Source organism: Bidens hawaiensis, unplaced genomic scaffold (assembly GCF_021521415.1).
Source record: "Bidens hawaiensis isolate Kalapana, Puna unplaced genomic scaffold, B.hawaiensis_p1.1 tig00044645_1, whole genome shotgun sequence".
Classification (NCBI taxonomy): Eukaryota; Viridiplantae; Streptophyta; class Magnoliopsida; order Asterales; family Asteraceae; genus Bidens; species Bidens hawaiensis.
The window spans coordinates 19,653-42,971 of record NW_027497918.1 but is presented as its reverse complement, the minus strand read 5'-3'; the positions used below and the strand labels follow the sequence as shown (position 1 = coordinate 42,971).

Here is a 23,319-nt window from a genome sequence, read left to right as displayed (position 1 = left end):
GGTTTCATAATGTCATAAAGGTTATATTTTTATAAGGCTGAGGGGTGTGGGGCGCTGACCGGGGCGCTAGAGCCCCTCCGCTCGCGCCTCGGGGCGCTAACCCCACACCACCGGGGCGCGAGGCGGGGCGCGAGCGCGGAAATCCAGACAGGCGTGGCTGTGGTCGCGGGAGAAGAGAGAGAAAAAGCTGGTGGTGTGTCCCAAAAGAGCCGTTGAATAGCTACAACTTTTACACCTGTTAATTTTTATTTGTTGTAGAAAATTCCTCTGGTAATATCTGGAAGACGGCCCGGTGATGCTGAGGTGGTATATGCTTCGACAGCGAAAGCAGAGCGTGACTTAAACTGGAAGTAAGTTTTCTTTTTCAGTTTGCCAATGTTATTTATTTGTAAAAGATAAAAAAAATATATTAACATACTTATATTTGATTTGATGATGGGTGTAGGGCGGAGAATGGGATAGAGGAGATGTGCAGGGACCAGTGGAACTGGGCTAGTGAGATATGGTGGTTTGTAGCTATTCAAGAGGCATATTTGATATACATTTGGGAATTATTCTATTTATTATTTCTTTCTTTCTCTGCCCTTTTTTTAAATATTAATGTGTTTTTTTAATTAATGTGTGTTTTTTTAAATAATTTATGAGTTTTTTTAATAATACGTTTTTTGAATACATTTATAAAAAAATAAAAAAAAAATCCGCTGGAGCCCCTGCTCGCGCCCCTCCACACCAGGGCCAGGGGCTCCAACGGGGGCTCCAACACCCATCTTATCCAGTTTCTCTCTCTGCCACACGTCACAATATTATTGGCTGGAGCCCCCACTCGCGCCCCCATTAGAGCCCCCCACACCCCTTAGCCTAATGTGTAGCGTTGTGTTCATGGTAATTATTTTTTGTTATTAACTATTATTCTTTTAAATATATCATGAGTCTCACACTTGAAAATGGGTTGTGAATTTTGATTTCTAAGTTCTAACATATATAAATTCTCTGATATGTGAAACAAGAACAAGAGAATGATTGTTCTAAAATTTCTCTTTGGTTGCTTAAAGTTTGAACACTTTTCTTAAGAGTTAATTATACGGGTATACCCAGATTGAACACTTTTCGTAATGTAACACGCATGTCTGCATGGAGCGGACATAGACGTTAAAAATTACTAGTAATATGGAAGCATACTTGTGATTTTAGAAAAGTAATATACGTGCAATTTAAGTATAACCCATAAAACATTCGTGTACTCAGCTACTTTTTTTTTAATGTGAGAGACGATGAAAAAACTCACTGTTTTTTATGATGTTGAATTTATTCGTTTAGTTTTTTCTTTCTATTTCCAAGTCGTATAATAAACATATTGATTATCTAGTATTCCGATATACTGTCCCAAACTTATCATGTATCAAACAAACACACCCATTGATTTTTTGTTTTGAAGTTATGATCAACTAGTGGTCCTAAAAGATGGTTGGAGCTTTCAAAACGTTTTAAGTTTCAACAATATTGTCAATTTGATGAGTCTTATTGTCACGTTATTGTGTCTTATCACTTGCAATAGAAAAATGTCTTCCTCTTCCCTCATCTAGTCTCGTGATTGTTGTCATGTGATGATTACGATTATTTCAGTTATGTGAAATGCTTTTCGATTGAAAGGATACTTTCTATTTAACGGTTTCAGATGAAACAATGAAACTTATTCATAAGTCTAGTTATTCGTATCTTAGGACAAGATAAAGTACGTATTTACCAGATTAATAATTTCTTTTGTACTCAATATCTTTTATGTTTTATGTAATTGCCAACTATTCTACAAAGTATTTAGTTTTCTAATGTATGTGTTGGGAGTCACTACATACAAATACAAAGAATGAGGGCAGCTACTCTCCATAAAATTCTAATAAGACACAACATTTGGTTAGTTTGTATAGTTAATGTTACTAGATATAATACATGAATTTAAATATCCTAACTCCTATATAGTTTCTAGTATTCGTATATTCATACCATGTGACATTAAATTGTTTTTGGATTGACGTTTCATTTCTCTTTCATAACCATGGCCCTACAATGTAAATGGTCATTGAATAATTGTATAGAGAAACATTCAAATTGGGGAACAAGGATCTTGTGAGATCTACCCATCAATAGCATAGATGTACAATAAATCGTTGATGTGAGAATTCATTTCGATTAGGTTCGGTTGACTCTTTCGGCTTTGGATTGGGTCACACATGCCGATGTTTAACGTAGTCGTGGTCTAGACTAGATGGGTCTATTTTCTCAAGTTAAGAGAGTGACATTAAACATTTTCAACCACGAAATGTATTGTATAACATAACTTCTTCAACATGCTAGCATGCTACAATACGACAAACACACACTACAAGTGTGTAAGCATGTGTGTGTCACCTCAGCATCAGACTAACAAAGTTAACTATCCGTTACAGACTTTTGAAAAAACAAATACACCTTTAATTGAGATTGTCACCAAGTACGTGGTTAGTTAGGGCTAATTATTTACCGATAAAACATAGTAGAGATTATTTAAAACCAATTTACCATTATTAAACACTTTTAAGTTATTAAATTTCAAATCCGTACGAAACAATAGAGTGACCCACCAAAAAAATGTGAATATTACAAATATCATAGATATGTAATCAAAGAATGTTATGCAATCAAAGGTATATTGACGAAGCTTCATTGAGGCCCGGGATGACCCCGGCCCCCTGTTTCTGTGCATATTAGTGTAAATTTATCCGTTTTCAGCCGAAAAATTTTATATATGATGTAAGTTTAGCCTTTTTCGGCCGAAAATTTAAGTTCGGCCCTCCTCGTTGTGATTGTTTGTATACATTTTAAGCTCTCCCGGTGCCTCAGTCCAAACTTCGTCACTACAAAGAAGGTACGTAGTGTTTACAATGAAATAAGTGATTCAAATAGTATTCATCAATAACTTGCACTATGGACATCAACCACCGACAACTTGTATTTAATATTAGTTCATGAAAGCTTTCTTTCATTGTTTATACTCACCAACAAACTATGTCAAGCATTTACTGCGCAACTAACCATGTTAATCATAATAATGAATATACGGATACATGCATATATATATAACAAAATATCCAAAATCTTTCTATTTCTTGCAAAATAACCCAAAAAAATAAATAAATAAAAACACCTAAGGCTTACCAAGGCCGTACGTCTTTGAAGACATGCAAGTAGAGGTGTTCAAAAAAACCGGTTCCCCGGTTTAAACCGGAAACCGGTTTTTACGAAAACCGGTTTTTTAAAAACCGGTTAGACCGGTTATTGAACCGCCGGTTTGTACTTCGGTTACTCATTCGTGGACAAAAACCGGTTATTGAACCGGTTAGTAAAAAAACCGGTTAAATTTAAAAACCGGTTATTAAAAAACCGGTTAACCTAAAAACCGGTTAACCGGTTAACGGTCAAAAACCGGTTAACCTAAAAACCGGTTTTTAGGTTAACCGGTTTTTGACCGTTATAAAACGGCCATATGACCGTTTGGGTCCTTTTTTGCCCGTTTTTTCTTGATTTCTAGCCGTTTTTTTTAACATTTTACCCCCACAAACAACTATATATAGTTTAGGTTTGGTAGGTTAGCTCACACTCGAATATAAAACTCTACTAGCTCTAAACGTTTATTTCATACGCGATTATTTTGTTATCTCACACTCAATTATACCACATTACCACTCCATACGCTCTTATTTCGTAGTCGTTTATTTCATACTCGTACTCGTTTATTTCATACTCGATTATACGCTCTTATTATCATGGCCTCCCAAAGTGCTGCTTCATCCGTCAACATGGGTGCCTCGAACACAGACATAACGGTCGTTCGGATCATCCCCACGAAACGAAACCAAGATGTGTGGCAACATTTCGACCTATGCGAACTGTCTAACGGTCGCCAAAAAGCTCGATGCAAGCACTGTTTGAAATTCTATGCCAAAGATGCAAACTCCACTTTAAAAGCGCATATACAACAGCGCTTTTGCAAGACCTTGAAGGACGAAGCGGGAAGTAGTTCGCAGCCGGAGACGACGAATCAAGGAGGGGTGTTTACGTACGACGTTGAAGCGGTACGTCAACAGTTTTCAAACTTTGTGATTCAACAAACACTTCCTTTCAACCACTTCGACAACCCTCAATTCACGGAGATGATGCAAAACTATGTTCAACCACGCTACCAACACGTAAGTCGTTCGACCCTTATAAGAGATTGTCTTAAAGCATGGAAAAACGCTAAATCCGAACTAATTTCATACTTTTCAAACTTACAAACTGGTGTAAACTTAACAACGGATGTTTGGTCGGTACCTCATGGTTCGCCCGACTCATACATTTGTGTGACGGCTCATTGGGTTGACCCCGAGTCGTGGCAAATGATGAAACGAACCGTTGCGTTTCAATTGTTTGATTACCCGCACACGGGTAGAAATATTTTTCAAATATTGGATAAAGTCATTCGACAATACAAAATTGAAGATAAAATCTTTTCAATTTCATTTGATAACGCGTCCAACAATACGGCCGCGGTTGGCCATTTAAAATTAAAGTATAAACCTATTTGTGATGGAGCGTTTTTTCATAGCCGATGCATTGCACATATTATCAACTTGGCCGTGCAAGATGGGTTAAACGTGATCTAAACGCAAAGAAACAGTTTTAAAAGAATGTTACGAGATGTTTTTAGCAACAATAAAACATTTTCAAGATACAAAAAATTTTGTGTAGAAGCTAATTGTCAATGGTTGGGGCCAAATTGGGATTGTCCAACAAGATGGAACTCGACTTGTAATATGTTTGAGAAAGCCATCCAACAAAAAGAATCATTAATTGCGTTTCATCAAATTTTGTCAAGTAGGGGTAAATGTGCACCATATGATCCTAGAAACTGGTTATTGATTGAGATCGTTACGGAGGTCCTTCAAATTTTTAAATCTTGCACAACTAGTTTATCCGGGGTTTACTATCCAACAAGCCCCATTGCTTTACCAAAAATTGCTGTCATGTGCACAAAGTTGAGTGAACTTGATTGTAGGGGTGCACCTTATTTTGATATGGGTGTAAAAATGAAAGAAAAATTTAGAAAATATTTTCAACAACTACCCGCTGTTTTGACATGTGCTGCTGCGTTAAACCCTTGCATCAATGTTGGTGGTGTTGAAGCTTTAATAGAAAAAAATTTGTGATGAGCTTGGGTTAAACGACGATCAAAACCCCTATTATAGCCAAACTTTAAAGAATGCTTTCAACACCACCTTGTCAAACATGTATGATGTCTACCTTACAAAATACGGGTCGTCTTCCCAAATTCATGACTCGTTAAGAGCTGTTGCCCAATCCCAATCCCAAACCGACCTTGAAATGGGGATGTACTACATGATTTGGGAAGACGCCGGTAAACGTCAAAGGGTAAACACCCCAAGCAATGAACTTGGAAGGTATGGTGGTACCAACTTTGTGAAACACATGACTCCGGATGAATTTAGAAGTCTTGATTTGCTGGCTTGGTGGAGAGGTAAGGAGGATGAGTTTCCGATCCTCGCCGCCATGGCCAAAGATTTACTAACGGTCCAAGCTTCCACGGTAGCTTCGGAGTCTGCTTTTTCTGTTTCTGGCAGGGTTATATCGATTAGGAGGACTCGACTCACTGCACCAGCTATAGAGATGTCGATTTGCTACAAGGATTACTTGGACTCTTTAGATAGGGCACAACATCAACGCTCACTCGAGGGGGAAATGGAGTATGAAGCGGGCTTGTATGAAGACGAGGTCAATGAAGGACACACTCAACCAATGACCGATGAAGAAGCCACGTACGACGATTACCTAAGAAATAGCTCGGGATCGGGTAGCGAAGAAAATTAGTTAAAGAAACAGCAAACATGGAGGCAAATCATGAGTAAGAAACAGCAAGTTGTTCATGTAATCGTGTCTAAGCATTCTTTTTCCTAATATGTGCTCTTATTTACTTGTTGATTTGGATTTTTCTAATTTAGTTAAAGAAACAGCAAACATTGAGGCAAATCATGAACAAACTGCGATTGGGAACAACAGGAGCATCTGCTAGTTCACGATTTAATGTTTGTATTTTTGAGTTAAATCATGAACAACAGTTCTTGGCAGAGATTTCTTCAGTGTTAATGATTTAATGTTTGTATTTTTGAGTTACGAATATGCGATAACGATTTAATGTTTGTATTTTTAATGTAAAAACTATAAATGAAAGTTATGTGTTTTTAATCTTTGGTTTGTTGAAAACACATTCACCAACACACACTCATACTCATCTTCCAAGCAAAGAACCCTAACAACGAAAGCAAAGAATGGCTTCGGTCAGTCCGTTTTGCTTTGTAGTTACCGGTTTGCCTTGTAGTTACCGGTTTGTTTATACTGTGAAAAAATAATGGTCTTCATTAAGTACCAAATATAAAAAACAAATATTCGTATTTGAAACCGCGAAATTTAAAAAAAAAAAAAAAACCGGTTAACCTAAAAACCGGTTATTAAAAAACCGGTTAATAAAAAAACCGGTTTATTAACCGGTTCTAACCGGTTTCTAAACCGGTCCTAACCGGTTAGACCGGTTAGGGTTTTGACAGAAAAAAACCGGTTATTAACCGGTCCGGTTATTAACCGAACCGGTTATTTTCCTGGCAAAAAAAAAACCGGTCCGGTTAATAACCGAACCGGTTTTTTTTAAAAAACCGGTTTGTGCACCTCTACATGCAAGTCTTGGCCGCCATAATTTTATATGTTTTTTTTGGCATTCAAAGACCACACAGTGAATTTCCACGTGTTAAGATTTTATGTTAAAAACCTGCAGGGGTGGACACGTGGCAAAACCATGTTAACTTTACTAACACCAATGCATCTCATTTAAAGAGACTAAAGTGACGTATGAATGTATAGAGGTGGGCAACTAAACTAGTTAACCGAACTGACCCGAAAATCGAACCGAAACCGATTATATAGAAACCGGTTTAAAATCGTATGTTTGGAACCAGTTTGTAATTTTCTCCACCACAACCAGCTAACCGAACCAAAACCAGGAAAAACAGGTCAAAACACGAACCGAAACCGATCGTAACCTGGTCAAGAAACCGGTTTCAACCCAAACCGAAATCAATCATAAACCGGTTTTAACTTTTGTTGACCGAACTGAATCGGATTCAATCCAAACCGCTTTTAAATTTTAAACCGATTTATGCACCTCTACTCATGTAAAATAGCTCAACTCAAATCAGATTGGATTGACCAAATAATCTTTGTTAATTGTTTATAATGCTTAGACTATTAAATCTTAGAAAACAATTAAAAATAAAATTGTATATAAATATATCTGATCGGTGTCTTTAACGTCCTTATAAATTCATTGTTATAACCTAATATAACATCATAACAATTCTGTATAACCTAGTATTACATGATACTTATTTTATATAACTATACTTAATGCAATTTTGAAGCTTAGTAAATGTGTTAAATTAATGGAAAATTAGTTTTTATTGGTCCCATCTATTGCATTTTGGTCATTGTTGGTCCCAACTTTTAATGTATTTGTTCCTAATGGTCTGCGGCTAACAGAATCCTAACGCCGTTAGTTTCAGATCGCCATAAAAACGTTTTTGGCCGGGAAAGTCAATTTTTTTTGCCGGAAAACACCACCTGCCACCACCAACAATTGACTCACCGCCTACCAACCACCATCACTTAAGCACCACCAATTGATTCCGACGATGGTTCTGGGGTTCCGCCGACCTCAATAATTGAGACTTTTACTAGAAAATGGCTCCTAAAGGTACGATACAAAGTTACCATGATGTTTGGGACAAAATTGTTGAGTTTTCAGGAAAAAAATGTGTGTTTTCCGGCCATAAACGTTTTTCCGGCGACCTGAAACTAATGGCGTTAGGATTCTGTTAGTCGCTGACCATTATGAACAAATACGTTAATATTTGGGACCGTCAACAGCCAATTCGTTAGTTGGGACCGACAGTGACCAAAAGACGATAGTTAGGACCAATAAAAACCAATTTTTCTAAATAAATCTCTTTGATCTTTGATATAAGTGGACTTATTTTAGCAGCCCAAAAGAAAACGAGAGGCCCATGTTGGAGTTTAATTAAGTTTGGAAAAATTCTTAAAATATCACATTTTTTTTATTTTTAGAAAGATTCTAAATATGTCCCTCTAAAATTCAATTTTTCTTTTTGTCCATGTACTAACTAATCGTCGTCTCTATGTTAGGAGTTTAAGACGTTATGTTTCTTAACTCATAAGCCGTCGTATTCCCGCCTTACTAACTCAAAACCCATCGTCTCCCCCATGTTAGCTCAAAACACGTATTCTTTCCACTATCTTAAGGTATACTGCATGACATCAGGTCAACTTAACTTGTCTTTAACACTACTTAACACATGAAAATAATGACGTCCCACTCATTAAACTTAACCAAATTACGTTCAGCGCCCTAAACGTTAAAGTATACCTACGCCTTATAACTTTATTTAAATTTCCTTATTAACTCACTTTAATAATAAAGTAATAACAAGTTTTAGTTATGACATAAGGAGCATATTAAGGAATGTTATATCATTAATTAACAATTAATATTAATATTAATATTAATAATATTATCCTAATCATTCCCTCTTTCCGTTCATACATTCAACAAATCTTCATCACGTTTTATTGCAATTGAATGTTTAAATCATGTAATCACATGTAATTATGCACACCAGACGGTTAATTTCCGGTCAAATCGATCCTACATTGTGATATTAGCTTCCAGAATCAAGGATTGAAACACCTAGGGTTTTGTGGATTCAATTTGGGGTAAATTGAGCTGCTATGTCACCTGCGAAGATGAATTCATTACCGGAATCATCATGTTCGAGTGAATTGTCATCTGATCGCCGTTTTGGTGATCTTAGAGGCGTTCAATGGCGTATAGATTTGGGGATTTTGCCGTCTTCGTCTTCTTCGATCGAAGATTTTCGCCGTGTGACCGCCAATTGCCGCAGAAGGTTATTGATTGATTTCGTTTTGAATTTGTGTTTTATATATGATGTTGCTTATGGAGGCATAACAAGTAAGACATTACACGACACGATAAGACACGGTTACCGGTGGTGCTAAAAGTCTAAAGTCAAATCATAACATCCACTAATATATTATATATTTTTTAATTTAAAAAAATTTAAACAGGTTAACATGTGTATAACCTGTTTAAATAGGTCTTCAATGTGTCGACTTATTTAAGACACAGAACTGTTAAGCCTAGGCTCGGCTCGTTTTAACTTATGAGCGCTTAAGCTTGAGCTCGGCTCGTTTCGAGCTGTTTTTCTAAATCTCGAGCTCACCTCGTGAGTCACTTTTTCAAGCTCAAGTCAACTCGTTTATTATGCATTAATTAATTTATATATGTTTTTTTTTATTTTTTTATGTATTTTGTGAATAACCTTAAACGAGCCTAAGCCTGGCTCAAGCTCGTGTAGTACCTTAAACAAGCCAAAGCTCGGATCGAGCTCGGCTTAATACATAGAAGTCCAAAAGATGTACAACTTAAAAATAGAAAAGGCTCGAGCTTGGGCTCGATAACGGAATGAGCTTTATTTGAGACTCGGGCTTGGCTCGTTTCGAGCTTTTTATCAATCCGATCTTGAGTAGCTCGCGAGCGGTTCTGCTCGGCTCGTTTGCACCCCTAGTTAAGCCCAAACCCAAACTTGTTTTAACTTCATGTCGTGTCGTGTCTTGTTAACACGTCTGTGCAAGAATTTGCCAAACCTAAATTCTTAATTCACATTTTAACATCAAATAAAAATTTAAAATTCCAGTTATGCTGCTTTAAGAAGGAAGATTTTGATCAGTCCTCCAATGTCAAGACAGGAACGGAATTATCGCGGTCTTGTTATGGACAACCCGCTGTCACAAAACCCTGGTATACTCTTATTAATATTAAGAATGCATGATCAATTGTAAGTAAAAAGATGAACCAAAATGTTGAATGATGAGGATAATGTTAATGCAGATAGTATGTGGGGACAGTTTTTTCATAAAGCTGAGTTAGAGAGAATGGTTGACCAGGATTTGACTCGGTTGTATCCTGAACATGGTAGTTACTTTCAGGCGCCCGAGCGACAAGGTGTTTTGCGAAGAATATTGTTGCTTTGGTGTATTCGACATCCAAACTACGGTTATAGGCAAGGTAACTAGAATAACCAAGTTATGGATAGTGAAGTTTTCAAGTTTTATAGATTGGTCAAAACGCCAAAAACCAAGTTATGAATAGTAACTTTTCAAGTTTTATAGACCAGCAACAAAGTTTTCAAGTTATATAGATTTGCCACAAAAACAAAAACCAAGTTATGAAAAGTATAGTTTCAATGTTTATGAAAAGTATAGCATAAGGTCTAACCGTCTTTCCGCATCATTGTCCTCTGGTTGAATCAAGACCCTTGGTGAGGGTAGACCAATTTCGACCGGAACCATGGCTTCAGTGCCATAAGTGAGGCTGAACGGGGTTTCTCCCGTACCTGCCTTTTTCATTGTTCTGTGTGCCCAAAGGACGTGTGGAACTTCGTCCACCCAGCCGGATCGGTGTTCCAATAGTCTTCTCTTTATGCCGTCGACGATGCTCCTATTTGCTCTTTCCACCTCACCATTACCCTGCGGGTGCGCCACTGAGGTAAAGGTGTGGGTGATTTGAAGTTCTTTCAGCCACTGTTGTAGCTTCTTGTCAGCAAAGTTGGTGCCGTTATCGCTCACCAAATTCTGTGGAAGCCGGAAACGACAAATAATAAATTCCCAAATGAATTTTTTGATGTGTTTTGCGGTCGTTTGGGCTAAGGGTTTTGCTTCTATCCACTTGGTGAAGTAGTCGATGGCGACCACTAGAAACTGGACGTTCCCTGCTGCCGTGGGAAATGGGCCGGTCACGTCGATGGCCCACTTCTGAAATGGCCATGAAGAGGTAACTGGAACAAGTTCGTTCTTCGGGCGATGCGTGTTAGGTGCGTAGAGTTGGCAAGACCTACACTTTCTGATGTATGCCAGTGCATCCGTATGCATCCCTGGCCAAAAGTATCCCGCGTTGTTTAGCTTAGCTACAACTGCGCGTGGACCTGCGTGTATCCCACAGATGCCTTCGTGTACTTCCCTTAGTAGGTAGTCGGCATCTTGGTCGTCAACGCATCTGAGGAGTGGGCCAAGAAAGTTACGTCTGTAAAGGATGTCATCGATGAGTTGATAGTTCAGTGCTTTACAGCGTAGTTTTCTTGCCTGTGTTTTCGACTCTGGTAGTATACCCGCCGCAAGGTAATTTATTATTGGTGTCATCCACGTTTCTGTGCCGGTTTGGATGACACAGACTTCCTTGTGTGGGACTGACGGTGCTCCAAGGAGTTCAATGCGGATGTCCTTTCCCAAGTGGGTGAAAGCCAATGACGCAAGCTTGCTTAACGCATCCGCAGATTTGTTTTCGCTACGCTTGACGTGTATGACTTTACAATCATTAAAATCGCGCATGAGGGTTTTTGCTTGAGCGAGGTACAGGGCCATTGTGTCGTTCACGGCCGTGTACGTCCCGTTTATCTGATTGGCTACTAACATGGAATCCACATGGGCTTCCAAGTTCTTTACTCCCATCTTACGCGCAATCCTCAACCCGGCCAAGAATGCTTCATACTCAGCTTCGTTATTCGTACTTGGAAAATCTAGTCGAATAGCGTAAGTGTATTCTTGGCCTGCTGGGTTGGTTAGTTTTAACCCTACGCCTGAGCCCTCGTTGCTGGCTGCTCCATCAGTGTAGAGTCGCCAGACATCATCGATGTCCTGTGTTGGAGAGGGTTGAGCCTCGTCCTGGCACTCTTTCCCCCGCGAGGCGGGGACTTCGGCAATAAAGTCGGCCAAGACCTGGCCTTTTATGGCTGGCCTTGGCTTGTACTTTATCGCGTATTCTCCCAATTCTATTGCCTATTTGGCTAGGCGTCCCGACAGTTCGGGTTTGCCTAAAACGTTTGCAAGTTTGAAGTTGGTGAGAATAGTGATGGGTGACCTTGGAAATATCGTCTTAGCCTGCGTGAAGCCTGTACAAGTGCTAAGACTAATTTTTCCAGGGTAGAGTACCGGGTTTCGACGTCTGTTAGGAGACGGCTAACATAGTAGATTGGCATCTGGATGCCTTTTCGCTCGACTAGCAGGACGGCCCCGGTCGCTCTATCTGTGGCGGAGAGGTATAGGATTAATTCCTCTCCCGCTTATGGTGCTGTGAGCGTTGGGAGTTCGATCAAGCGTGACCGAATATCCTGAAAAGCTGTTTCCGCTTCTGGTGTCCAGCAGAAGTGCGTTTTCTTTAAACAGTTTCTCAGCATCGACACAAATGGGAACGACCTATCCGCATGATTTGCCAAGAAGCGGTTAAGTGCAACTAGGCGTCCGTTCAGTGTCTGAGCTTGCTTGATGGTAGTAGGTGATTCCATTTTGATAATGGCTTCGACCTTTTCAGGGTTCGCTCTGAAGCCATCTTTTGTAACAATGACTCCTAAGAACTTCCCTTCTTCCATCCCAAAGGAACACTTGCTCGGGTTGAGCTTCATGTTTATCCTTCTGAGTGTGTTGAATGTTTCTTCGATGTCTTTCAACATCGCTTCTGGGTCAAGGCTTTTGATGACCAGGTCATCCATGTAGACTTCCAAGTTCCTCCCAATTTGGGCATGAAACTCTTTGTCCATCAGGCGTTGGTATGTGGACCCGGCATTCTTAAGTCCGAATGGCATCATTTGATAACAGAATGTGCCATCGGGCGTCCGAAATGCGGTTTTGTCCTGATCATCAACGGCCATGTGGATTTGATGGTACCCTTTATATGCATCAAGGAAGCATTTAAGGCGAAACGGTGTTAACGAATCTACCTTAAGATCAATTTCGGGTAACGGGTAACAATCTTTGGGGCATGCTTTGTTCAAGTCTTTGAAATCTATGCACATGCGCCATTGCTTGTTAGACTTCGGTACCATAACGGGATTTGCAAGCCAAGTTTGATATCTGCTAACGCGTACGATGCCCGCGTCAAGGATTTCCTTGACTTGGGTTCTACACGCGTTAGCTTGTTCCGCCCCCATTACTCTACGCTTTTGTATGACCGGCGTAAAAGCCGGGTCACACTTGAGCTTATGCTCTGCCTTACTTCGAGGTACACCAGTCATGTCAACTGGTTTCCATGCGAAGATGTCAGCGTTTTTCTGTAGTAAGCGTTTGAGTAAGGTGCGCGTAGGATCAGTGATTGTTGGGCCAATGGTAACCGCCTGGTCGGGGTATTTGCCATTGAAAGCCCATTTTTCTGGTTCGGTGACGGTGGGTTTAGCCATCTTTGGTTTAGGTGTTGATGAGACAGATGCGATGCATACCTGGGGAATACCGGTGACCATCGCCACGCCCTCAGCTGTTGGCCATCCCATCATGCCGTGGACTGAAGATACCTCGGCATTGAATCTTGCCATCCCGTCTCTCCCGAAGAGAATGTCGTATGTGTGGTGTGGCTTCCTCATTACGACAAAGTCCACATCCTCTGTGCGGGAGTGTTTTCCGTCTGTGAGAGTGACGGGGAAAGATAGGATACCCAGAGGGGTGTTTGTGCTGCCGTCGAACCCTTCCATCGAGGCGTAGACCGTTTCCAGGCGTTCATTGTCTTCGTCATCTAGCTTGTCGATGAACTGCCTGTACATAACCGTTGACGAGGCGCCGTTGTCAACAAGAGTGCGGGAAGTGATGTAGTGCCCCAGCTGGCTTTTGATGACGATAGGGCCTTCTTTGCTGGGTCCTCCTGGCACTCGCGGGAAGCGCACCTCAGCTTCCTTCCATGCGCATGGTTCTGTCGTACGTCTTTTTCTTCCTCTGATGTTACTATGAACCATGTGGATGCTGATGTCAACGGGCTTTCGTCCGTTGCTTTTGTATCGGTTGTCATTCTTCCCCCCATTCTTGATTGATGCCACCAGGTGTGTAAGTTTGCCCTCCTTGACGAATGTTTCAATAATATTCCTCAAGGATGTACACTCCTCAGTGGTGTGACCCTTTGTTCCGTGGAAGTCACAGGATTTGCTCTGGTCCACGTTAGGTCGCTGCCGGACTGTTGGAGCTTTTGGCCATGGGAGTTTTTCGGTGGAAAATATCTCCGTGACGCTTTTGGTGAGTGGCGTCCACCTGGGGTGTCGGCTTGATGGGTGCGTGTTATCCCTTCCGCCTACTAGGGAGCGAGAGCTGGATGAGGTGTCAAAGTTTACCCTTGACTGCCACATGCCTAGCTTCCTCTTTTTGTTTTGCCAGGCGGTCCGGACGTTGTTTTCTCTAGTCCTCTGCGTGTAGAGATTTGTAGTCTGGGACAGATCCCCACCCAGTTGCTTCTCTGTTTCAGCAAAGCGCTTGGCCGCCGTCATGATGGCATCCCATGTGGATGGCATGCCGTCCTTACCCGTCAACGTGCGGATAAGCTCTGGGTATTCGGCGCCCTGGATGAAAGCGGCGCGAACAAGGTCTTCGCTTATAACGCCCAGACTCAACTTTTTCGAGTTAAAGCGAGTGATGAAGTCTAGTAAGGATTCATCCTCCTCTCTAACGCAGTTGAGGATCGTCCACTGCTCCTCAGTATATTTCCTCTGTTGACTGAAGTGTTGGCTGAACTTGTGTTGGAAGTCCGCCCAATCGTAGATGTGGTGGACCGGTAGACAGTCAAACCACGCTCTAGCCGCTCCGACCAGCGTCATCTGGAACATATAACACCACGTGGGTTCCGTCTAGTTGCTGACGGTTGCCCCAGCTATGAATCTGTTCAGGTGATCATCTGGGTCAGATATACCATCATAAGTGCCGATGTTAGGCATCTGCTTCGCACTTTTCGGGGCGATTGCTTCCGCAATGTCCCTTGCACATGTTCCCGCATTTGCAGCAGTGGGTCTGAAGGTTTTGGAGAAGTCAGTGGGTTTCCCCCCGCGTTCCGTTTGAAGGTTTCTCCAAAATTCCTTCTCGGTTGGAAGTCCGTTTCGTTACGCTTCCCTTTCACCCTATGACGAGGGTTTGCGTCACTGTCGGATTCCTCCCGATCATCGTCCGATAACTCGCACTCATTGCTCGTGTTGAGCTGTTGTCGAGTGCTTCCAAATTCGTCAGCCTGTTGGATGGAACGTAAGCGTTCGTCCAACTCAGCTTGGAGTTCCTTCTGACGTGCTTCCGCCCACGCTTTAACTTGTTCAAGTGTTTGGCGGGGGAGCCTCGTCTGTTGTTTCTCCAACTGTGCATCGGTGAATCCCAGGGAGAAATTTACTGCACTTGCCCCGGCTTGGGTAACCGGGGTAGTGTTCGTAAAATTTACTGCACTTGCCCTGGCTTGGGTAACCGGGGTAGTGTTCGTAAATATTGTGTGCTCGCCGGTGTTCCCCCCAGTGGCTGGGGTTGTGATTACCGAGATTTCTTGGTCACCTGCTGGCTTTGGCAACGGAGTAACCTTAACCATCTTTCCAGAAGTTTGAAAAATCTGAAAAAAGAATAAGTTTTAGCTTTTATGCACGGATGGCGCCAATGAAGAAACACTAATTGACCCCGGGCAGATTACGGATAATCTGGGGGTTAAATAGATGTTTCCCACGAGGGGTTAGATCCGGCGAAGATGGTTCTTCTGATAACCTGCAAAACAGACACCGTGAGCTCGTCACTGAGAAGGGGGGGGGTACCTCCTTGTGACCACCCTCCGGCGTGAGAATCAGACTAGATTGCTCTTGAATATAAGTGTCTATTAAGAGAATGACTAGAGCATATATCAGGTAATATATCAAGATATGAGATATGAGATAAGATGATACCATTCCAAGGTGTTGGAGTATTTATAGCCGAAGGTAGGTTTCCAAGCAGGTACAGCCGGCTGAATAGTGTTCCTGTTCTGCCAACTGTGGGCTACGCACATGCCATGCTGGTGATTGGTGGGTAGGCAGCGGCTGATAGTGACCAGGCCGGCTGTGTACTATTCCTGTTCCACCAACTGCAGGCTATGCACGTCCTCCGACAGGTTGGTGAGTAGGCAGCGGCTAATAGTGACATACAGTACAAGAGCGTGCTGCTCGTCATACTGTTGTCAGTGAGCTGTCGTATCTTTGGTCAGATCTTTTGTCCATACCTCGTCAGGTACAGTACAAAAGATCCTCCAGTATCGTACAGACTGGCTCATTTGGGCGGGAGTATTCCCGGCTTTGCTCATTCCTTCTTCAGGTGACATTACTGAATTATTTTGAGAGTTTAGTGCCTTGTGCGTGTAGCCTTGTGCGTGTAGCCTTGCTGCGCGGGTAGCCTTCCCTGATGGCTAGTATCCGTTGCTGCGGGAACAGGCGGAGTACGTCGACCATTGGGAGGCTTTTCCTGCGGGAACAGCTTGCGTACTGCGCGTAAGGACGTCACGTCTCTGAGCATGGTGGGTCCTGCGGATCCAGTTGGTTTCTGCGCAGACGTCTCTCTTCAAGGTGTCTTGCGAGTTTAGCCTTTGCGCAGACGTCCCTTTTGAAGGTGAGTCTTGCGGGTTCAACTGCGCAGACGTCCCTCTTTGAGGTGAGTCTTGCGGGTCCAACTGGGCTCTGCTAGGACCTACCTCTTTATATAGACTGACATAAAAGTTTTATAGAATGATCCTAAAACTTTTGTCACAACATTGCTTTTGTGTACAGTTTCCAAGTTTTGTAGATTAACCACATTTTTCTACATTAAAGTTTGGTCATAAAGTTTTCTATATAATAGCAACTTATGAATAGTATAGTTTTCACTTTTTTATATATTGAGCACAAAACTTTTGTAATTTGAAGTTTGGCTGTAATTTTTTTAAGAAGTTTGTTTGTTTTTTTTAAATCGGTCAGAAAACTTTTGTACTTTGAAGTTTGGCCACAGTTATTATAAGTTCTATTGAGATATCTAGTATGTTATAATCCACGGGTAAATGTAGATAGAGTGATAGATTACAAAACCTAGGGGTGTGCATGAAACTGAAATAACAGGCATAAACTAACCCAACCCACAATCGACGTTTAGGTTTTATGTTTTTTTAAAACCGGATTTCCAGTTTGTTTCAGTTTTGCATGTACCGAAAACCGAAAGAATCAGAGCGAATCATAAAACCAAACTTGTAAACAATGACTTTTCTTATTGATTTAATTGATTATAGTTTTTGTTTTTTGAATGTTAGGTAATTTATTACAAAAAATTATAAAGGGTGTAGACCAAAATTTATAGCTCCAAATTCTTTGTATTGGGCCTTTTTGTTTGCCAAAAAGTTTCAACCAAAATGGTGAACCCGAAAACCGAAACCGAACCCATTGTGAAAACCAAAAACCGAACGGCTTTCAAAAATCATTTATGGTTCAGTTTGAGCCCCAAACCGACCCAATCCGATCTGTACACACCTCTAAGGCTCTAACAGAATCATAATCTCGATGGAGTAAGCTAATGGGCCTAACCCTGATGACTGCTAACTGTAATATAAAAATTAATAATTGTTGCATTTATTTTTTTGGTTTGTCAGGGATGCATGAACTTCTAGCTCCACTTCTATATGTTCTCCAGGCCGATTTGGAGCGTCTTTCCGAAGTGAGAAAACTATACACCGATTACTTCATCGACAATTTCGATGGGCTATCGTTTAACATACCCGATTCTTCTTACAATTCCGATACAGAAGATGAAGACAATAACAAAAACCAAAAGGATGATGTAAAGCCTCACCACCTTAACGAACTTGATCCCAACGTGCAAACAATAATTTCATTTAGTGATGCGTACGGTGCTGAGGGCGAATTGGGAATTGTGTTATCCGATAAATTTATCGAACACGATGCATATTCGATGTTTGATGTTTTAATGAACGGAAATGAAGACGCCGTTGCAATGGCTAGTTTTTTCTCACATTCTCTTTCACCCGAAAACGGGGTGCCACCTGTCATTGAAGCATCATCTGCGCTGTATCGGTTACTCTCAGCCGTTGATTTTTCTTTATACAGTCATCTAGTTGAGCTAGGAGTTGAACCGCAGTATTTCGCGCTTCGTTGGTTACGAGTTTTGTTCAGACGCGAATTTGCCCTCAAGGACCTTTTGGTCATTTGGGATGAAATATTTGCACTAGATAATAACAAACTAAATGTTGGTTCTAATTCTAGTTCTAAAAAGTATGAAGTAAAATTTAAGGTCTTTAATTCGTTACGTGGGGCGTTTATTTCAGCATTCGCGGTTTCGATGATACTTTATCTACGGTCTTCGATTCTCGCAACTGAAAACGCCACTTCTTGTCTTCAAAGATTATTGAACTTTCCGGAAGATGTGAATCTTGAGAGTTTGATAAAGAAAGCCAAAAGTTTAATGAATCTTGCAATTGATTCTGTTAACTCAGTTTTAGACCCGGTTGGTGGGCCTGGAAAACTGCGAGGTCACCGTCACAGTCAGTCATCTGACTCGACTGCGCAGGCGGGCCTGCGCCCAGTGGTTCGCGAGAACTACTGGGAAGAACAGTGGCGAGTTATGAATAAAGAAGAAGAAGAAGAAGAGCAGAACCAAGCCGGAATAAGTAAACAAGTTCAGAATCGGATCAGGGGTTGGTCAGTGAAAGTCAAAGCCCGTTTGGCAAGGGTAGCCCGGTCAACCGTTAGGAGAAATGTGGTGAATGATGTAACAGGCCATTCAGAAGAAAACACTAATTCTAGTAACAACAAAAATAATAATAATAATAATAATAATAATAATAGTAACATAAATAACAACAGTAATAATAATAATAATAGTAATGTTAATAGTAATAGTAATAATGAGATTGAGAGTAGCAGTGTAGCATCCAATTCTTCGGTTAACAGAAACGAGCTGGGCTCGGACCGGTTCCTGAGCCCAAGCCCGAGCATTGAATCAGGCATGTATAGATCAACTGAAGACATTTTTTCTCATTTACCAGTCTCACATTCCACTGAAGATTTGACTTTTAAGGAAGTAGAGAATGAAGAAATTACAAAAAAGCCCGTGAGCGATCTGGGAGATACAAGTTCACCATCAGGAAAGTTTCAATGGTTATGGAAGTTTGCAAAACCCGGGCCCGAGGACCCATTGTACCAACCCGAGGCTGCAACGTCTTCTGTTACAGAGTTTGATCAGAAAAAAGCACTGCCAGAAGCTGTTGATCATAATAATTTGAAGATTCTTGCTCAATCTATGCTTGAAAACATTGAGGTATTATGTTTGACATATGATTATTGTTAAACGCCTAAACGGGTCGGGTTTGTTTTAAGTTTTAACGTGTTGTTTGATGTATGATTCAGGTGATTGAATCTGATGAGAACTTGTCAGAAAACGCCTCGAAAGCTCTCAAAAAGCTTAGAAAGATCAGGAACATATTAGCAGAGAGGTAATATGATTTTTTTTTGTTTGTATATAACATGCATATACAAATTATATATGTACATACACATACACACATACACACAAATGTATCATATAAAAGTGAGATCTCATTGTTCACAGTTGTATAATGTTTTGATAAAGACAAACCATTGAGCATTGCAGAATATTGATATAGTTTTACTCTTTACTTATTTATATAACAATTAAGTATTATTTATTGAGATAACAAAATTGTTTTAGAGACTATTTCTTTCCTATTCTCATTTCTCAACTCAGCAACACTATGCAAGTGGTGTACAAAAAATAATAAAGGGTTAAAAAAAAAGTAGAAGTTGGAGGAGTAAAGTATAGTTGCTTATGACTCCTCACAAGTTGGAGAATTTGGCCTTCTAACAAATCTCCCCTGCAAAAACAACAGACAAATTGTGACAAAATTTAAATCTTTTGTATTTAACAATGCTAGTGAGACAAGTAAGACCAAGTCATAATGATTTTAATAATACATATTCTAATTGCTATATCAACCTTGCAAATAATATTATGCGCGGGTTGTCGTTTTATACATCACCTTTTGAGGTTAAACTGTGGTTTATACGAAGGTATACGACTGGCAACAATGCATTTTTTTTCTTTTGTTTTCTTTTCCGGTGGGTATATAAAAACCAGATCCCTTTTGTGCTTTATGTAGTGATTATTAAACCATACATTTAACACGATAAGATGGAAATAAATGAAAATGTCTACCTTGGATCTAGGTCGTAGATCGGCATTGACTTTTCGAACTTGATATCGAATCTTTCTGGAAAAGAATCGTGTCCGTCTTTTTTCTTTATAACGATTCACGCTAGCTTCTCTTACTCCTCTGTTCTCCGAGAATAGGTCTATTTGAGCTAATCGTGCCTACCAAAAATAGAATCCGACAATAAGTTATGCGTGTGTTCTCACATTTGACAAGACATTAGATATACATCTATCTTCATCATATAAAAATTTAACATACTGTTGTGTTAACTTTTGCCCATTATAACCCTGTACCTAATATGTTAATTTAACTGAACTTGAGTCAACTGAATGATTATTATTTCATTATCAAACTTAACCTTTTTTAAAAAATTTTATTGAACGACAAACTCACACGCACTCTAATTATCTCTTAGAATTATGAACAAAAACGACTTACATGAATATCACTTCCAGGAGACTCCGACCCGGACACTCCCTCCGGCACTGGCGACCCTTTATCCGACCAAGCTTTCAAAACCTTCTCATAATCCAACTTCAACATTAACATAGTCCCATTCTCACAACCCTCATCTCCGATCGAACATTCCGGTACCGACTTCATCAAATCCGCCACTTTCTTCTTCTTTCCAACCCGACATTTCTCCGATTTCTTCATCGCTGGCGACGATACATTCATCACATTAACCGCGGGAATACTACACCAGTTCCCTTCATCCACATTCTTCAATGCCCTCAATCCATTCCTCAATCCAAACCCGAAATTACACTCTAAATACTCCCCAATTCCCAATCCAACTGGATACCCGTAACAAGAATTTTCATTTAAATTTGTATTTGTATTCGTATTCTTATTTGAATTCGAGTTTCCCATAATACTATCAATCCCCTCTCCAATTTCCTCATCAAGTAACGATTCGGTATCAAAATCGTCTCGATAACCTTCACTTAATGAGCTCAAACTCGGGCTTCGGGTCCACCTCCCATTAAACTCAATCTCCTTCGGTTTTTCGAATAACAATAATTCCCGCGGCTCGTTGAAGAAATAAGAATGTGGTTTGTGAAATTCGGGTCGGTTAGTATGTTTCTTAGTGACCGAGAAAATGGCGGGACAAGCGGTCGAAAGAAGAGCCGCGGCTTCGTTGTACGTTTGGTTCGGTCGTTTTCTCGGTGTTCGAGGTTTTCGAGTCGAGACCGCGATTAATGAGTTGCTTGATTCGGAAAAAATCGATGACGGTGAAGATGAATTGGAATTTGAGTATATGCTTGAAGTAGCATATGATGATGAAGATGATTTTACAATGTTTTCAAGATCAAGTACATAAGCTCTTCCACTTAAACAAGATGACATTTTGAGATTAAATATTTAATCAAATGTGACAAATTTATAAACCCAAAAAAAAATCACAAGAATTATAGAAAAATCTTGTAAATATCAAACAAATAAAACATACCCGAATTAAAAAAATCGCAGCTCAAAAATATTGTAAATATTAAACAAACAAGACATACCCAGATAAAAAGAAAACAAAAGCTGCTTCCATTGAGACCCCGACTGACAGATCTTGTGAAGATCGAGAACACTAAACCTTAAAAAGTGCTAATAGTGTATAAACAAATGAGGAAAGATCCAAATAAAAATCTAAAAAAATAAAAGAAACAGAATCAACATAGGATTCACCGAACTGGTGTACAGGAATGTGTCATAGGCGTAAGAAACAGTGTACTTGTAACCAGTTAGCTAGATATACATATAGCAATAGGTAAACACATTTAAGTGACAAATGACTTATAGAATAATAATAATAATATGTAACATTAATATAGATCAAGATTTATGGAGTCACGGGGTAGGAGAAGATATAATTCCACTCTATGTATATGTATATGTATATGTATATGTGTGTGTGTTGGTGTGGGTGTTGGGGGTAGTTTGGTAATTTTGCAATTATATTATGAGAACAACGGAATTTGGAAACAGGGGTGAAAGAAAACAGAGGAAGAGACTATGGAATGGTGTTGTTTGGACCACAACTTGCTTTTGCTTATATGTATATTTTAGACTCAAATTATTGTGAACTTATTAATATCAGTAGAAAACATATATAAAAAAAAGAATAGAAAATTGGTTTTAATAAGCGATATACTTTCGTTGTTATAAAGTGTTAAAACTCAGTAGCATAATCATTATAGATGTCACGTTGGATTTACATGTGATTTATACTTGATTTCGCATGCACGAATTACGATTCTCATTTTGATCGTAATCGTGAGAGAAATTGAGTGGAAATCAAGTATGATTTTATGATAGTTATGTAATCGGGGACTGCACTTGGCAATAAAAATGATAAGTTAGGGTTGGCATTGGTGAAATTGTAAGTATGAGTTATTATCGGTCAACTGGTCATAGTTTGGATTATTATAATTTATGTATGGCGATTTATGTGTTTGATTCGTATAATTATACTACTCTGTCACAAAACACGAACATATAGAATTTATGTTTATTGATTTTGATGTCATTTAGTTTGTTAGTTTGTTAGATTTCGAGTTCATTTACACTTTCTTTCCATCCCTTGTTGTTTTATAATTTGAAAGTTAAGTGCTATATCATAGTTGGTAAGCAATCTTCATACATGGATATTTAGTATTCGAACCGGAATTGAAAAACTTGAAAATTCGAATTTGGTTCGATTCTAGGTTCAAAACTCTAAAATTCGAATAAAAATAATATTAGATTAATTCGAGTATTAGAGATTTGATTCGTTAAACATCTCTAGTCCACTAAGTTTATATTTGTTCGGACTATTACAACACAACCCCTAGTTTAGATGTAAAAGCGTCTGCCATGCTTAATAAAAGAATTATGGGTTTTATGGGTGTATGAAAATTATAGAGAATGAAACCAATCAACGAGGGATTACTACTTCACAATTATCTAAATCCGTAGAGATTTATTAGAGGCGCCCATGGAGAGGATAAAACCAATGTATTCCAACCAGTCACAACACAATCATTTCATTCTTCTCAAGTCTCAACAAATCAGAATTCATGAAACCAAATTCATTTGAAGATTAGGGAAGCCAATTTGCTAGGTGTGCTTCAGAGGATGAAACCGAATGGAGCCCCATG

At 39.8% G+C, this 23,319-nt stretch overlaps 2 protein-coding genes across 2 annotated transcripts; one reads left to right on the top strand and one right to left on the bottom strand.

The window, feature by feature from the left end:
• Positions 1–8,669: 8,669 nt before the first annotated feature.
• LOC143595079 (uncharacterized) lies at positions 8,670–19,530 on the top strand. The gene is made up of 5 exons (XM_077074216.1): positions 8,670–9,062; positions 9,873–9,976; positions 10,067–10,243; positions 17,591–19,275; positions 19,365–19,530. The coding sequence occupies exons 1-5, from the start codon at positions 8,887–8,889 to the stop codon at positions 19,452–19,454; spliced, it is 2,232 nt and encodes a 743-aa protein (XP_076930331.1). The 5' UTR covers positions 8,670–8,886; the 3' UTR covers positions 19,455–19,530.
• A 256-nt stretch (positions 19,531–19,786) lies between these two features.
• On the bottom strand, positions 19,787–21,929 carry LOC143595077 (protein CHLOROPLAST IMPORT APPARATUS 2-like). Its single transcript, XM_077074214.1, has 3 exons — positions 20,627–21,929; positions 20,191–20,346; positions 19,787–19,849 (listed from the first exon to the last, which is right to left on the bottom strand). The coding sequence occupies exons 1-3, from the start codon at positions 21,536–21,538 to the stop codon at positions 19,802–19,804; spliced, it is 1,116 nt and encodes a 371-aa protein (XP_076930329.1). The 5' UTR covers positions 21,539–21,929; the 3' UTR covers positions 19,787–19,801.
• Positions 21,930–23,319: the final 1,390 nt, after the last annotated feature.

Coding starts and splice junctions, on each gene's coding strand:
- LOC143595079 (XM_077074216.1), top strand. CDS start 8,887: ATGTCACCTGCGAAGATGAATTCATTACCGGAATCATCATGTTCGAGT. Junction 9,977..10,066: donor CCCGCTGTCACAAAACCCTG/GTATACTCTTAT, acceptor ATGTTAATGCAG/ATAGTATGTGGGGACAGTTT. Junction 19,276..19,364: donor CTATGCTTGAAAACATTGAG/GTATTATGTTTG, acceptor TGTATGATTCAG/GTGATTGAATCTGATGAGAA.
- LOC143595077 (XM_077074214.1), bottom strand. CDS start 21,538: ATGTCATCTTGTTTAAGTGGAAGAGCTTATGTACTTGATCTTGAAAAC. Junction 20,347..20,626: donor CTCCTGGAAGTGATATTCAT/GTAAGTCGTTTT, acceptor TATTTTTGGTAG/GCACGATTAGCTCAAATAGA. Junction 19,850..20,190: donor ATCTACGACCTAGATCCAAG/GTAGACATTTTC, acceptor TTGTTTTTGCAG/GGGAGATTTGTTAGAAGGCC.